This window comes from Nomascus leucogenys, chromosome 21 (genome assembly GCF_006542625.1).
Source record: "Nomascus leucogenys isolate Asia chromosome 21, Asia_NLE_v1, whole genome shotgun sequence".
In the NCBI taxonomy this organism is placed as follows: domain Eukaryota; kingdom Metazoa; phylum Chordata; class Mammalia; order Primates; family Hylobatidae; genus Nomascus; species Nomascus leucogenys.
The window spans coordinates 53,100,116-53,117,612 of NC_044401.1; the positions used below are offsets into that span (position 1 = coordinate 53,100,116).

Here is a 17,497-nt window from a genome sequence, read left to right on the forward strand (position 1 = left end):
CCCATGTCAGGGATCAGAGACCCCTCCCTAACTGGACAGCCCTTTAGACTCCACTTCTCAGAGTGAAGAAATCCCTTCTTAGGCTTTGTCTTCTTGCACTCAGGAGACCTCATATTTTAGAACAGGGGCGGCTAATCTTTTGGCTTTCATGGGCCACAATGGGAGAAGAACTGTCTTGGGCCACACATACACTAACACTAACAATGGCTGATAAGCTAAAAAAATTGCAAAATATCTCATAATGTTTTAAGGAAGTTTATGAATTTACGTTGGGACGCATTCAAAGCCATCCTGGGCTGCAGGTTAGACAAGCTTGTTTCAGAGCCTTTGTGGCTGGAAAAACCTGGCTGGAAATGTTTTCTGTTTCTCTTCATACTAGAGAACCAGTACAAAAAAGGACTGGTAGAACGTCCCACCAGACACCAGAGGTTATTCAGCCTCAGTCCTTCAATTCTGAATTCTCGTGACAGCCTTTCCCAGGTCCTGTGGCTGCACACAGTCTGGATCTCAGCATGTCAGGCTTGGAAGGAGATTTTATAAGTTACCTGCTCCAACAGCCCCAGTCCCCAGCCCTCCCCTTTCACTATGTGCCTTACAAGCTGCTCATCCTGCTCCTGCTTGAACATCAGCAACAATGTGGCAGCCACATGCCATTTCTGAGTGTTAGAGTTTACTCTCTACACTGGGTCAAAACCTGTCTTCTAACAGATTTGCCTTTTGGAATCAGTTCTACCCCATGACAGCATCAGAGAGCTAAAGATATTAATTAATGCACTCATTGAGATGTCTGCTATTCAATTGCAATTCCTTTAACTTTTACTCATAGCATAGATTTGCCAAATGCCTCAACCTCCTGGTTTCTCTCCTTTGAGCACATTCTGATCGGAGTTAGAGTTTGTCCTTGTTATACTGTGACCCTCAGACTGGAAACATTTCAGATGTGCTCTGATCAGCTCAGGGTAGGAGAAGAGGTTCATCTTCATTCTGGACACCAAATGTATATGAATGCTTCCAAAGAATAAATCTTAGAATCATTCCCCATGGGTCTAACCCACGAGCCAAATGGGAAGCCAGCTCTGTGGCATAAATGAGGGGTACTGAAGACAGACCAGTTCCCACCTTAGCCCGTCAGTGTCTGAAATTCCTGCGTGAGCAATTCAGCCTTCTGGCTCTGGAGAATTTTACAGGAAAATAAAAAGAGTGGAACCAGTATAATGAGAAATGAAAAAAACATTAGCCACATGAAGGAGAGGACCAGATGCCATCTCTACTGGCATGGCCTGAAAGCTTTGTCCCCCTGCAGTTCTCTCCCTGTTTCCTGGAGTCTGAAGAGCAGCCCACATCTCACCAGAGCCCTAGGATGCAAGGCCCAGCTCAGATCCTAGACAAGAGACCCCAAAAGTCAGTGAATGTGTAGGAGGGATGGTGGGAAGGCAGTGGTATGGGGAAGAGACTCTGCAGGTATACAGCCTAGAGGCTTTGGCCATCAGTGGCCACCAGGTGTCACTGCCACCTCAAGAACAGTCTCCCTAAAGCATTTCAGAGTCCACGTACAGAGGGTCAGTTGCTGCTGCTGACCCTCACAGCAGCCCGCAAGCTGGCAGTCTGGCCAGGCTGAGGCCAAGCTGTCATCAACCAGATCAGGCTTTGCCACTCACCGCCCTGCTCTTGGTGACATGGCCAGTGCTTCTTATGCCCCTTCCTCTATTCCTTTGAAATGTGTACAGCAGCTGGCTTGGGCCCACCACCACGTCTTTGCTCTTTGCTTTCTATAATTAATCCATCCCAGGCTAGAGGTAAGGTGTGCCCTCTAATCACCATCCTCACCCCCAAGCCCCAGCTCCCTGTCCCCACTTTAGGTGTTCCTCTAGAATCAAATAAATGAAAGCATTAATGGTGGAGCTAAGAACAAGGATAGAGAAGGAGAAACAGAGAAGGGTAGACAAGCGGCTAGCCACAAATCTGTCCTGGTCTTCGTCTAGAATACTGGGCAGGAGGAGCTCCTAGGGCTTATGACTCAGACCAGAAGCTCTTTCAGCCTGAGCTTCCACAGCCACAGAAGAAAGAGGCCAGCAAGAGGTGCCTGTGAGAGGAATGGTGACAATGCCTGTGAGCAAGTTAGTGACAACACCTAAGGGCTGAGCTGGCCATGCAAAGTCCTGGCTGGGATGCAGGTAATGTTCCTCGGTTCACATCCTTTCCACTTGCACACTGCCAAGATCATCCATAGGATCCTGACATCAATCCAATAGGCTGATAGGGCTGTTAAAGATGCCAATTCCAAATGGTGAACTCACTCAACAAATATGTATTACAATGGCACATCAAACGGAGTGGGGCAGGAGTGGTTTGGTTGGTGGGAAGAGTATTTTATCAATGTCATTTGTATAGAATTGCTATCATATGTTGATAATAAAAAGCAGGCCAACTTAGTTTTGTTATTTTAAAAATTTTCTATAGCCAACTGATTGCACCTGGGCAAACCACTCTCACCTGCCTCCCCTTGGTACACCCTTGATGTATTTAATGGCTAGTAGGTGCTAGATACTGTGGCCCTAGAGATATAGCCATAAACAAGTCTGTACTCTTCAGAACCTTACATTTTAGTAGAACAGACAATGAAATAGACAAGAATAATCTCAACTGGTAGTAAGTGCTATGCAGAAAATTAAAGAAGGGAGAGGTGGTAGCCAGTGAGTAGGTGGCAGCTTTGGATTGGATAGTTGAGGAAGTATCAGTTATACTGTTAAAGAAAAGCCAGTTATGGCTGGGTGCGGTGGCTCACACCTGTAATCCCAGCACTTTGGGAGGCCAAGGTGGGTGGATCATGAGGTCAAGAGATCGAGACCATCTTGGCCAACATGGTGAAATCCCGTCTCTACTAAAATACAAAAAATTAGCCGGCCGTGGTGGCGCGTGCCTGTAATCCCCAGCTATTTGGGAGGCTGAGGCAGGGGAATTGCTTGAACCTGGGAGGCAGTGGTTGCAGTGAGCTGAGATGCACCACCGCACTCCAGCCTGGTGACAGAGCAAGACTCTGTCTCAAAAAAAATGCAAAACTAAGAGGGAAGAGCATTTCAGAGAGAGAGCACAGCCTAATACAAAGGCCCTTACCAGTGTGGCTAGGGTACAGTGAGCAATAGTTAGGATAGTACAAGGGAAAGGGGCAGGTAGGGGCCTACATAAATTGCTAGGGAAAAACAGTGTTGGGGGGACAGGATTAAGGGAAAAAACTAGAGTTCTGCTTTGGCTGTGTTATATTTAGGGTGCCTTTAAGATATGCAAGTAAGGATGTCAAGCAAGAGTTAGAATGGAGTTTGAAGGGGTGGTCAGGGCAGGAGATAGATACAGGCTGGCCAAGACCAGCAACAAATGTACATTGACCAAGTTCTGGGGTACTGATGTTCAGACACTCAGCAGAAGTGGAAGAATCAGCAAAAGAGGCCAAGAAGGGGAAGCCAATGATGTAGAATGAAAATCAAGTGATGGGGGCGGGGTGGTCTCAGGGGCCTAGAAAATAGTGTTTAGAGGAGGGAGTAGTCAACTGCATCAAATGCTACTGAAAAGTCTGTAAGATAAGAACAAAAGTGACCACTGGACTCAGTGACATGGAGATGACTTTTTTTTTTTTTGAGACCGAGTCCCGCTCTGTCACCCAGGTGCAGTGGTGCAATCTCGGCTCACTGCAACCTCCGCTTTCCGGGTTCAAGTGATTCTCCTGCCTCAGCCTCCCAAGTAGCTGGGATTACGGACACCCGCCACCATGCCGAGCTAATTTTTGTATTTTTAGTAGAGATGGGGTTTCACCATATTGGCCAGGCTGGTCTCAAACTCCTGACCTCGTGATCCACCTGCCTCGGCCTCCCAAAGTGCTGGGATTACAGACGTGAGTCACTGCATCTGGCCTCGTGGAGGTGACTTTGACAAGGGCAATTTCGGTGGGATGGTGGGAGCAGGATGCTGACTAGAGAGGATAGGAGAGAAAATGTGGTAAAAGGGAGATGGTGGCTAAAACAACTTTCCAATAATCTTTTGGAAAAAGAGAAACTGATGGTGGAGAAGAGAGCAGATACTTGAAAACAAAAAGGAGATGGAATCTAGGCCACAAGTGGAGGGTGAGCCTTAGAGCAGATTCATGTGGGTGGAGGTGCAGTTAAGACGGTGGATGTGATAGCAGGGACACGAAGGTAATCTAGTTTGACAGCTCCATAGTTCTGGACTCATGATGGCTGAAATGTCTGCTCAACTGTAACCAAAGAAAATGTGCTATTATCTAGAAGAAATGGGAGGTGGGAATATGACCAGTACAGTCATGGCCCTAAGCTCAAGTTGTGGCATTTTGACAAGTGTGGCCGACTGTTGGGTGTCTTCTGCCTTCTGGGTGGCCTGAGGTGAAGGCACAAGGCTCAGGAGGAAGCTAATTGAGGTTACCAGAAGATACCATTTGAGAAATGGTGATGACCTCTGTGAATTCAATCATTATTTCAATTTAGAATATAAACCTTTTGGGTAGCAACTTTAAGTCCTAAGTCTATTAACTAATTTTAAGCACACACTCTGCATTTCCATGTTAGTCAATGGAAATGCAGATCAATAAGGCATAGTCCTTGCCCACATGGGCTGAAAGTATTTGAGAAACATTTGCTATATTAACTTAATCATGTGTATAGTAAAGAATTTGGCTTTTCCCTAAGAGAATTCTGGCCTTTGTCTTTGGCTCCTCGGAAGTAACCGCTACACTCTTGGAGTTTCTGGAGTGATAGGAGTGTCTTTGTCACTCACAGTGGGCCCCTCAGGCCACATGGTATTATTCTGACCTCCAAGGAGGGAGGAGCCAGAGGCTGAGTTCAACCGGGTGATCAATCAGTCATGCCTACATCATGAAGCCCCAATAAAAACTGTGAACACTGAAGCTCAGAGGAGCTTTCCTGGTTGTTAATCTTCTATGCATATTGTTACGTATCAAAGCCAGGAGGGGAATGAGTCCTAACTAATCGAAGCTTTGTGTTTGAAACCCTCCCAAATTCTGCTCTACACATCTTCCTTTGGCTTAGTTTTGACCTATATCCATTCCCCATAATATACTGTAACAGTGAGTATAATAGCTTTCAGTGAATTCTGTGAGTTCTTCCAGAGAACTGTCAAACCTGAGAGTGGTTTTAGGAACTTCCTGAACTTTCAGGTGATGTTAGGAGTGAGGGTCTTATGGAGAATTGTGCCTTCAGACTTTGCAGTTTGGCTAACTCCAGGTATTATGTGGTATTAGAATTGAAAGGGATCTAGACATCATCTAATTCAACTCCATTTTATAGGTGAGGAAACAGAGGTCTAGAGATGGGAAGTAACTTGCCCAAGGTCACATAATGTTATAGCAGAGTGAGGATTAGCCCTCGTGTGTCCTGACTCCCAGTATGGCATGCATTCCACAATATCCTTTGGATATGAATGTAAGGCTGAGCAAAGAAAAGCTTATCCTTCAGTCAAACTGACTTTGCTACAAGGAATTTCTGCAAGAGATGCTATATTTAGGGAGCTTATTCCTTGCTATGTTTTCTGCCTTGACTGTGACACATTGCAGATTTCTCTTACAAAATGTTTAAGCTACAACATTTAATGTTTATAAAATAAGGGGCTTATACCAAAGAAGGGCTAATGCTTTTTGTGGGGTAGAAAATTTTGTTCTATAAATTATCTCTTTGCTTAACTTTTATACTTTAGATACCATTTTTGTATAACATGGATTGTCTTGCTAAAAGTGATCTTAGTGTGTTCAACCTTTAATTCTACACACAAAGATGCTGAGGCACAGAAATGGGAATAAACCTATCCAAGGTCACCTGGTGAAGCAGTGGCAAGGACAGGGCTAAATGCAGGTCTCCTGACTCTTAGCATGGCCTTTTAGTTCAGAATGACTTTCCTTATAGAAGGCCATGAAAGTTTACACTTTTATAAGTACTTAAGGGCCCTTCACAGAATCCCAGAACAGCCCATTCTGTCTGGGTAATGTCAGGTTCTCTTACCCTGTCATAAATTCTTTAAGATACTACCAGATGTTCTCTGTTTTTCTCAGTATTAAAGTGAAGAAGGGACTACTTGTCACTCTTCTGCTAGAGTAGGGATAAACAGTAATCTGGTTCACAGATTCTCTCTCATTATCTAGTGTGGACTAAAAGGCAGAACTAGGATTCAAATATCTTGATTCCATCACATTTACAAAATCATAAAATCTCACCATAGGCCTGATATTTTTTTAACCATAAAAATCTTTTTATCATCTCTAGTTAAATATAGTAATTAAATAGTGGGTTTGTATTTCTAACAGGCAATTAACTTTTGTTTTCCTAGTTACCCTACTGTGATTCTCTAGTACTAAAACACTCATAAGAGCTAATATATAATAACATCCCACCATACAGGGCTATTCTCAACTCAGATACCCAGAAAGAGTCCGGGTCCACATTTATTAGCCCAGAAGATCCCAAGTATCAGGATCAGTGAAGACGGAAGTATTCCACTCAAAGAAATTTTCAGAGCACAAAAGGTCTCTAGATACCAGTGAGGAAAACTGAGATCCAGAGAGGGAACTGACTTATCAATTGTTACACTGTTTTATGTGCTGGTCATAAAGCTAATAAATGGAGAGTCTAGGATTCAAATTTGGGTAGCTCTCACTTCAAAGCCCACACTGAATCACTATTCTATTCTACCTCGCTGTTTAAAGTTGGATTTTGAAGGAAAGATATCCGAGAGAATTCCCATTAATAAATAATAAAACTTGAGACCAAGAAAGGCTAGTCATTTCCCTGCAAACTTACACAGCTATTTAGAGGAAGAGCTAGACTTAAGATTCAGTTTTTGATTCATTGTCCCAAGTTCTTCCCATTTCATAGTATAAACATTCAGTGGAGTTTGGGGATACTTTTGAAAGATGAGATATCTCTTGCATGGGAATAAAGACCTTTCCCTGCCACAGGGCCTGATGTTTCACAAAACTTCAGTGTGGATTTCCCACTAGACCCGCAGCTGGAATGCTGTTGCCATGAGTGTGACTGGCCATGAGTCACGCACTACAGCCAATTGAAGAAGGCCATTTCTCTCTTAGGAAAGAAAGATTTCTAATTTGAGTTTTGCCTTGTCACTCTCTCCCAGAATGAGGGACCTGACTCTCCCCTTTCCAGACCAGCATATTTCTCAGAAAGAGTCTTCCTTATTTACAAAGATAGCAGGCTCAACACAGTGAGGCAGTGAATAGATAGTAAGTGATGTGACCCAGCTCTCCCTCAAATGCCCCTCAGTTTAAAAATGGGAGCATTCTGAGTCCCAGGAGAAACTGGCTCTGGTTCCCTGGAGACTTCAGGTTCAGAGGAAAGGGATCCAGTGCTCCTCTGGTTAATTATATAATTGATATTGCAGATTGCTGAGAAGGTCCCTATAAGGGGTGTGAAGGATAATCAGGCCTCCAGGGGAAAGGGAAGGGAAGGAAGAGGGCGATGTCTCCTTAGATCCCATTTAGGCCTGTGGGCATCTGGCCTGTACTCCATTCTTTAGCCACCAACATCTAGAGCAGTGGGCTTGGGAATGGTTCTTGGCTCTGCTATGTCTCTTCCTAGCTGCTTACCTGTGGCTGCTGGGTTGTTAGGGGTCTCTGAGGAGGCAGGGCAGGAGTCCTGGACAGCAGCTGGTTCATCTTGCTGATGACTAGTTCGGTGATGAGTTGCCTGTCCTCCACCTGATGTTCCCCAATCAGTGGCATGCTACAGTCCATGACCTGGTGGGAGATGTGTCCCAGGTGAGGAAAGGGGTCTGGAAACATAAAAGGCCTGGTACAATCTTTCAGAATGGGTAGGAATTCAGCCAGCAGAAATGGATTGGAGACGAAGCAGGAGTTCTTGTCTTCAGCTGGAAGTATGATCATTTGCAGAAATAGGATCTTTGTCCCTTCCTTCTACAAACCTTTGCCTCAGGTCTTTTCCCTAAGCTTTACCCCTGCCAGGGCTCAGTGAGATCAAAAATTGCTGGATGAAGGTAGCCAGAAGAGGTAGAAAGCAAGGAGAGGGTAGAGCCTCAGGGCGCAAAAGTTTGCAGGGAGGGGAGCAGGTAGATGTGAAAGGCATCCCCTTAAATCTCTGATTAGGAGCATGTGCTTTTCATCTCTGTTACTTTTCACCCACACAATCTCTGTCTCCAAGCATGCTCTGCTCACTAAATGACCAGGTTCATCCCTTTGTACCTGAACTGGGATGCCCTCCCTTTTCACCACCAATCCTGATTCTTCCTGTACCTCAAGGCTCAGATCAATGTTTTCCTTCTTTAGGAAGTGTCTGCCTCATAGAGTCCACAGTCCAACTTTCTCAATTATGGATGAGAAAACAGAGGCCCACCTAGCAAGGAGAGGTGTGACCATTTAGAAGGTTATAGACCATGCAGGAAATGAGATAGATTCTGAATTTGAAGTTACTTTGGGCTCCTGACACCAATATCCTGGAAATACCACCAACTCCTAGCAAGGAGCCTTTCCTGCTCCCAGCCAGATTGGGTAGGAATGCGTGTGAAGGATTCATACTGCCATTGGCTTTCCTTTACAACAGGAAAAGGGAGTCTGCAAAGCTGTGTTGGAGGACCAGGCTGAGTAGTGTCTCCAAGGCTCAGAGGGACACTATGAAGAATCTCCTACATCTGGTGCCTGGCTGAGACACTGATTCACTCTGTGGTGTTGGGCACATGCTCATGGTGTTAGGCCTCAGTTTCCTCACCTGTAAAATGAGCAGGTTGGAGAGAATGACTCCCAAGGGTGGCTTTCTGAGACAGAGAATGGTAACATCACTACAGTCTTCCCAGAGGAATGGCTAGGATCCCATGAATCCATATCCAACATCTTTTACTCATGGCATGGGTCAGCCTAGCAGGTTGGAAACAACAGCTACCCACTGATCTTGCTAGAACATTTCCATGGTTGAGGAGACTCTAAATTAAAGGCAGTCTGAGCTTCCCACATAGTTCTTAAGCCTTGGGAGTTACCTCTTACTGCTTGGTCCAGACTTACCTCAAAAATGTAGTCTTTCCCATCTTTGCCATGTACAGCTTTGACGGCACAGATGTCCAGGCCGCCAAACATCTCAGAGCAGGTGTCCACCCACAGTTTGTACCTGGAGGTGATGGGAAGGTGTCCTGAAGCTGGGGCAATTTGCTCACCACAAAGCTTGCTTGCTGGTCAGGCTCTCCTTGCTGCCTCCATCTCTCCCACCTCTCATCCCCACTGTTCCCTCCATCTACCCACATCAAGCACACACCCTTATTTACAGTGCCCTCCTCCATCTGTTTTCCAGATTTTACCCATTTTTGCAGGCCCAAAGCAGTTCTCATCACCTCTAGAAGGCCTCCTTGGCTATTCCAGCCCATGCCAATTACTCCTTTCTTGGAGCTTCTATGGTATGTACAGTCATCTTTTCCCATAGGCTGTTAGAAGAAGCCATGCTACTTCTTGACCACTTGCTGCTTAGAAACTTCTTCCACCAGATACTCTTGGTCATCAATCCTAAATTCAGCCTTCCATAAATCCCTAGGGCATGGACACAATGCGGCCAAGTTCTTTGCTATGGAGTGGCAAGGGTGACCTTCGCTTCAGTTCCCAGCAAGTGCCTTATTTCCATCTGAGACCTGTTAGCCTGGCCTTCACCGTCCATATTTTTATCAGCATTTTGGTCACAACCACTTAACCAGTCTCTAAGAAGTTCTGAACTTTCCCTCGGCTTCCTGTCTTCTTCTGAGCCCTTCAAACTCTTCCAATCTCTGCCTCTTACCCAGTTCCAAAGCCAATTCCACATTTTCAAGTATCTTTATAGCAACACCTCACTCCTTGATTAGTCTGTTTTGTGTTGCTATAAAGGAATACTTGAGGCTAGGTAATTATAAAAAAAAAAAAAAGGTTTATTTTGGCTTATGGTTCTGCAGACTGTACAAAAAGCATGGTGCCAGCATCTGCTTCTGGTGAGGCCTCAGGAAGCTTTCACCTATGGTATGTGCAGTCTTTATCTCTATCATCTATCTCTATCATCAGTCCTGCCTGATCTTGTTAAATGGGATACTTGGGCCTTTTGTGTTTTATCTGTCCTGTTTGCTCCATGACTCCCTTTGGACAGAGCTTAATTCCTAAACTTCTTCATCTAAGGAAGCCTCCCTCTCACTGAGCTGGAAACTGGACTCCTTCTCTCACTCACCTGTCTGACATGGCGATCTGCTCCAGCATTGCAGAGCCAGTGTTCGTCTTCCAGTTCCCTGAGATCGATGTCCTCCTGCAACAAGATCCCACCAGGATAGGACGGGCAGTAAGCCACACCAGCAAGAGGAGGGCATGAAACTTTCCAGAATTTTAACTCATTGTTGCTTTCCACACCTGCTTCTCCCACAAATAGCCCAGGGGTCTGTCTGCTGAGCCTAGTGCCTGGGTGCCTCTGCCAAATCCCCACCTGCAATACCCTCCTCCTCTCTACAAGGGTCTTGCCCAGACAGCTCTGGCTCCACAGAGCCTTCCCTTATGTCTCAACCGGATGACCTCTTACTGTCCTCAGAACTCCTACAGGACTTTGCTTCTGCCTGATTTTCAATCTTACATCTACTTTTTATTTTAGTTATTTGATCTGAGTCTTAAGCTTAGATTTTTCCACAAGCCTGAAAACCACTTGAAGGTATATATCGTGTCTTGTGTTCCCAGAAGCCTACCCATTCAGTATCTATACTGACTTGATACATACAAACTGAATTCCATTGATCCTGAAACTCCTGCAGTGTTCTTTATGAATATCTCCCAATGTCTTCCTTACTGGCTCACTCACTCATTCATTCATTCCATATTTATTTCTGAAGGCCACTATAATATTAGCAATGTGACTCTGGGGAAGTCAATTAACTCTTCAGGGTTAAGTTGCCTTGTCTGTCAAATGGAGCCAATGGCATCAAGCCATCAGCCTCTTCTCTGCTGTGCCCACGGCACCCTCCGTCCATGAATATGTGTTAGTGTCAACTAGTCTTAGACTAAATAGGAGGTGGATTACTTGGTTTCTGGTTCTGGATTTGCTCTTGATGGGTTGGGTGACCTTCATAGAGTCATTTCACCCCTCTGAGCCTGTTATCTGTTAACACAGGGCTGTCAGAAAGACCAATTGATACAGGTTTAAATTAACTATAAACACCCAAAATATGTCTTTTTAATTATCAGCCTTCACCCAGACACAGCCAAGAGGAAGGAGATAGCCTAGGGGACAGAAGAGTCCTGCTTACACTGTTGACAGAGCCCTTCATGTGCTGCCTTTATCATTCAATACTGTTAGAGAGTGTCCTCCCCAGAGATCTGGTTTCAGACACTGAGGAACCTAGATATATGGCTCATTTTTCAGAACCACGAGGTGGCCCCATGAGTTAACGAACGGGCTCACAACAGTCCTTATGCTTGGACAGTACTGACTGCTTTCCAAGATGCCTCCTCAGCAAACCCCTCATTTCAACCCCCCTGTTGTGAGTAGGCTGAAATTCTTGCCCCTGCTTGACAGATAAGAAGAGAAAGACTCAGAAAGGTTAGAGGACTTGTCCGAGACTATATATCTAGTCCAAATAGGTATGAGATAAAAATCCAGGAATCTTGGTTTCCTCACATGATGGGCTTTTCCCTACACCCCACTACCTAATTTAGGAAAGGCAAAGAAACAAACTACTGAGTGGCTGGCAAAACCTGAGTAGAAACATGAACACAGAATCATAATAAAAGTAACTCTGTCTTCTTAACATTCATGGTTTACAAATGTGTCCGTGACCAGCCTGCTTAAGGCAGGGGCAGAGAGTCACTCACTTCCATATCCCCAGCACAGAGCCATGGCACATAATAGAGTCTCACAAACTTTGGATTTGTACACTGACTCTCACTATTTTCAGGCTGCATACCCAACTCAACCTGAGCCAAAATTCATTTTACAATTCTATCTGTAGGTGTTAACTTTCTTCCCACGATGTTTCCTTGGTTTATCAGGATATTCCTACTGCCCTGATGCATATACAATGTGAAACACTGTTTCATCTATAGGCTCATTTATTTCATTAATAGTAGTAACATTAAAATAATTTTCATAATCTGAGAAGGCTTCACTTCAAAATGAGAGGTCTCAGTAGTAGAACCTTTCAATCACAAATTTTGAATGACTTCATGGCTGCCCATCACCATATCATACATTTGAAGGACCCACTTATATAAATACTGAAAATAAGAAAGTTAGGGCTGGACGCGGTGGCTCACGCCTGTAATCCCAGCACTTTGGGAGGCCAAGGCAGGTGGATCACGAGGTCAGGAGATCGAGACCATCTTGGTCAACATGGTGAAACCTCGTCTCTACTAAAATACAAAAAATTAGCCAGGCGTGGTGGTGGGTGCCTGTAGTCCCAGCTACTCAGAAGGCTGAGACCGGGGAATTGCTTGAACCAGGGAGGTGGAGGTTGCAGTGAGCTGAGATTGCACCACTGCATTCCAGCCTGGTGGCAGAGCGAGACTCTGTCTCAAAAGAAAAGAAAAAAAGGAAGAAACGGAACCCCATATAATTGGTTTCAAGCCAGTCCCATAACCTCTATGACTTTTTCAACATTTAAGATATTAGAAAAAATAATATATAACTCTGTTGATTTATAGGTTAAAATACTTTTTGAGTGGAAAATAACATCATCCTTACATTTTTATGGCACTTTAAAGTTTGCAAAGCTCCCCAACACTTCACACCATTCTCTAATAATAGGATGCTGGGCATAGATCCATACAGGCTACCTGGGGCATGTGGGAGCAAAGGGGACACTGAGAGGCCATTCTCTAGGCCCAAAAATCATCTGACCTCCACAGCTGACCCACATTATTGCCTACTGCAGATGGAGGCAGGAATGGTACCTTCTTCACACCAAAGTGGCTGTCTCTGGATCTCCACAGTGATTGCTGGGGTAGACGAAAAGAATCCCAAGCCTGATCTTGGCTACTGCTAAGTAAATTCCTTCTTCTGAGAGCAGAATATAGCCACAAGTTTGGGGAAGAAGTGTGGTGAAGAGAAGCTAAGAGGGCCTAAACATTTCTCCAAATAACTGATGGTCCCTTGCACACAAAAAAGTAAGTAAATGTTATCTAAAGCTTCTCTGGTCACCCACCCTTCATCAATGTTTTAGAATTCTCTTTTTTTATGCTTCAGTTTAAGTTGTTTTTTGAAACCCTAACCCTTAAAAATCAGGTGTCTTCTTTTAAGGATTAAGACACTTTTACTCCACTGTTGTCATTAATGTTTTGTGTTTATTTACGGGATTTTAAAATTAAAAGATAGGTAATCTGCTTTCCTAGGTGCCTGAAGGTATATATTTTTTCGCTTCTTTTAGCAAGTTTTTATAATGGTTTTTAAATTATTCTGTCTTAGATTGGGCATATTTCTTTTCTTTTTTTGAGACAGGGTCCTGCGTCACTCAGGCTGCAGTGATGCAATCACAGCTCACTGCAGCCCAATCTCCCAGGCTCAAGTGATCCTCCCACCTCAGACTCCCCTAAGTAGCTAGGACTACAGGCAAGCACCACCACATCCAGCTAACTTTTGTAGAGATGGGGTCTCACAATGTTGCCCAGGTTGGTCTTGAACTCCTAGGCTCAAGCAATCTGCCTGCCTCGGCCTCCCAAAGTGCTGGGATTACAGATGTGAGCCACCACACCTGGCCACATTGCACATATTTCTAAAGCAATCCTAAATTATTTTCTAGAAGCAGGAAGACTATAAAATTGTAAACTAAAAAAGTACAAATCTAGATAATAAAGGTAAAAAAAATAATTCTATGCCTCAGTTTTCCATAAAGGTTCTTCCCTGAATACTTATTGGGTGTCTATTGTTTCTGCTGCTATACATGGTAATGGAGATGCAGAGATGATTCTATCATTCTTGTTCATAAGGAGCTCAGAGTCTGGAGGAGGAGGGTGACACAAAACACATGTGTGGCAAGTGCTAACCAAGAGGTGTGTGAAGGGTGGTATAGGACAGGAGTGCAGGGAGGGGGCCTAACTCACTCCAGGGGTGGGGAGTGCAAGTAGTGAAAAGGGGGGTAAGAGAAGAAAAACAGACACAGGTGGGGAAGGGGAAGGGAAGGCTGCTCAACCTTGAAGTCTGCTGAAGTCCTGAGTGACCAAGATCAAATCTATATATTAATAATGTTCTTTCTTTGTAAAGAAAACACCACTGTAAACTTTTTTTCTTTTCTTTTTTCTTTTTTTTTTTTTGAGACAGTCTTGCACTGTTGCCCAGGCTGGAGTGCAGTGGCGTGATTTCGGCTCACTGTAAGCTCTGCCTTTCGGGTTCATGCCATTCTCCTGCCTCAGCCTCGTGAGTAGCTGGGACTACAGGCGCCCACCACGCCCGGCTAATTTCTTTGTATTTTTTAGTAGAGATGGGATTTCACCGTGTTAGCCAGGATGGTCTTGATCTCCTGACCTCGTGATCCGCCCGCCTCAGCCTCCCAAAGTGCTGGGATTACAGGCACGGGCCACTGTAAACTTTTTTAAGTGGGGGATTAATATTTCCAAAATTGGAATTATAAGCCACTTGCATTTTATGCATATTAGGGAAAGTCAGGTAGTTTTGAAATCTTTTCCTTTACTAAATTCTAATGCAGGAAATTTTTAACTTTCCATCCCAGCAAATGGACAGTTATAAAGAAGTCATGCACTGGGCTTTTAATGCTCTGTAGCGTTTTCAGTGCTCGATATTTATATCAGGAACTTTTTAACTTTGTGCTGTGGCAGTCTGGGGAAGCCTATGGATTCCTTCCAATGAACACAATATATAAGATGTGTAACTGTATAAGATAGTACATGGGATCCCAGAGCTACCCAATTAGAGTTATCAAAAATATTAAACAAATCTGTGATTAGTAAAATATGTGTTTCTAAATAACAGGAGGTAGTGGCAAGTCTAACAACTACCACAATTTTAAAGTAGGAATGAGAATAATCCATAGAGATATCTGTCTCAACTATAGTAAGATATAAGAATATCAGTAATCACCTTTAGTGACAAACTCCTAGGTACACGTAACTACTGTAGTCTGTTGTCTCTGTTCAAAATGAAGAGAAAGCTAAATTTCCCTTAGAGGCAAGTGAAAATGAATATTAATATATTTTCTCATCTTAGTTCACAGACCCCTCCTCTGACTTAAAAGGAACCCAGGTAAAAAAATCTCTGACTTAAGTGGCACCCTCTCTGTTATCTGCCTGTGGGCCAGAAGAGGTTAAACTGAGAGTTGGCTGCAATGTGGAGGCTCAGCTTTTCCATCATGGCTAAGGAGAAAGCATACCCCACTCTTACTCACATGTAAGCCTTGTAGTTGTTGCCAATCTTCTGGACCCGGATGTCATACTTGGAGTCAATGAAAGGCTCTGCAGTGGCATAGGTCTGGGTGAGAGCCACCACGCTGGCAATGTCCTGGAAGTCGTAGTGGTTTTCCACTTTGACCTAATGTTAGAGCAGGGCAGAAACAGGGAAAGGGAGACACACACATACACACACTGAGAAGTCACAAGGGCCCTGAGCCTCCAAACCCACCAATATGTATCTGATCCAGACACTTATCTGGGTGTCACATCTCCCCAGGAGGCCCCTTCTCCCTAGCTTCCCTTCCCAGAACTCGGGGGCCACACTTGCTGCAAAGGACCCAGAGGACCAAGCAGGTGGCTTGCATTCTGCTTACTGAAAGAGGTCTGGTTGGGTGACACTCATGGCTTTAGAGGTGGCAAATCATCTTCTCTTTGGAAAGAATTCATCAGTGACAGAGGGAGAATAGCAGTTCACAAATGGGCGCTCTGAAAACTGCCCTTCTTGGTTCAACCCTGAAGCACAGCAGGCCTCTCTGCCTCACCTTGCCCATGCCTGAGTGAGCGTGGCCAATCTTCACCACCACAGGGAACGTGGGCAGTGTCAGCTGAAATCAGAAGAGAAAGGAATAAACTGTCAGAATGTGCCCATCTCTTTGTGGAATCCTACACATATTTTTCTTGGGAATACCCTTGGGAAGGTTCTTTAAAGAACTAGTCCAATCTACTTGCTTTACAGATTGAAAAACTGAGACCCATGGAATGACAGTGACTTCCCAGGGTCACACAGCATGCTAGTGGCAGTGCTACAAGAACCCTGTTCTCTTATTTGGTATACCCTACATCTTTAAAATGCACTGTCAATTTTCTCTGCATTAGACAAAACCTGGGCAGGACTGGCCCTCAGACAAAGAGAATTAAAAAAAGAAATTATCTCTGAAAGGGTGAATTTTACTATATGTAGATGTCGTTTAATAAACCTGCATTTTAATTTTAAAAACGCATCTTTGGCATCTTGATGTCCCTGTCAGCATGTACCTCTTGGTACCTACAACCTTCAAAGGCCCAGCTTTCCTGTAACGATCGTGATTGTTTTCTCCCTCTTTCACACTCTTCACTGCTCACCAATACCCCAATCTCACCACCAAATAAGGCTTTGCATGTGAAGGCCCATTTCTTCCCAGCTTGGGGTTTGAAAGAGAGCTGATAGAAGAATTCAGTATGTTTATCAATGGAGAGAGATCCTTAGGGGAGCAAACTCTACACTGAGGTAGCCATAGTTTAACAGAGGAGCAACAAAAACTTAAAAGAAGGATTATCTTCTAAGGGCAAGATTTCAGGCTGTTACAAAATGGTGATGTAAGAAGTAATATTGTGGAGTGGAAGGAGCACTAGGCTAGATGTCAGGAGTCAAGTACTCTAGTCCTCTCTGCCACGGACTTTCTACAAGTCACTGTATCTCACTGGGCCTCAGCCTTCACATCTGTCCAATGAAGAGATCAGATGGGATGCTTTCTGAGCTCCCTTCAAATAGTACATCAGCCTCTATCTTGGTCTGAACATTGTATGAAGAACCAGTCTGGATGCCAACCTGGGCATTTCATCTTTCAGTCAGACTCAGCTCTCTTTCAATCTCCTTCTTTTCAAACATCACTAACACCATCAAAACGAAAAGGTATCCTTTGAAGGAAATAATGTTGACCCTGATGAAAAGTCAGACTCCTATGGGAACTAAGATTTGAACAGATACTGGGGGTATCTGGCCTGAGGATCTCAGCATTCCTGGTTGAGGGCAGTCAAGGATGGGAAGAAGAACTTCAAAGGGCTTTAGAAATCACGTAGTTCAACTCTACTTTATGAAGAAAAAACTGAGGCCCAGAGAGGCAAAAGTCACAAAGCTATAGTGACAGTCAGAATTGGAACCCAGCCTCCCACTATCCAGTCCAGCACCATGTGGAAACATCCCACAGCAACAATCCCATGGAGATTTGGGATTTGGAGGCTTGGAACACTACGTCCAAACAGCAGACAAGGCTCTGGTCACAGTCACCCACAAGTCCCCTGCTTCTTTGTTTTTTCTTTTACTTTTTTTTTTTTTTTTTGAGACGGAGTCTCACTCTGTTGCCCAGACTG

At 44.3% G+C, this 17,497-nt stretch overlaps 1 protein-coding gene across 1 annotated transcript in view; it reads right to left on the reverse strand.

Moving 5' to 3' along the window:
* Positions 1–17,497, reverse strand: part of SYN2 (synapsin II) — a 185,362-nt gene that overhangs the window by 14,486 nt on the left and 153,379 nt on the right. Inside the window, exons 6-10 of the mRNA XM_003264986.4 lie at positions 15,910–15,972; positions 15,364–15,506; positions 10,218–10,292; positions 9,044–9,146; positions 7,619–7,768 (exon numbers count right to left, since the gene is read on the reverse strand). Coding sequence (XP_003265034.2) covers positions 7,619–7,768; positions 9,044–9,146; positions 10,218–10,292; positions 15,364–15,506; positions 15,910–15,972 — 534 coding nt within the window. The remainder of the gene's footprint in view (positions 1–7,618; positions 7,769–9,043; positions 9,147–10,217; positions 10,293–15,363; positions 15,507–15,909; positions 15,973–17,497) is intronic.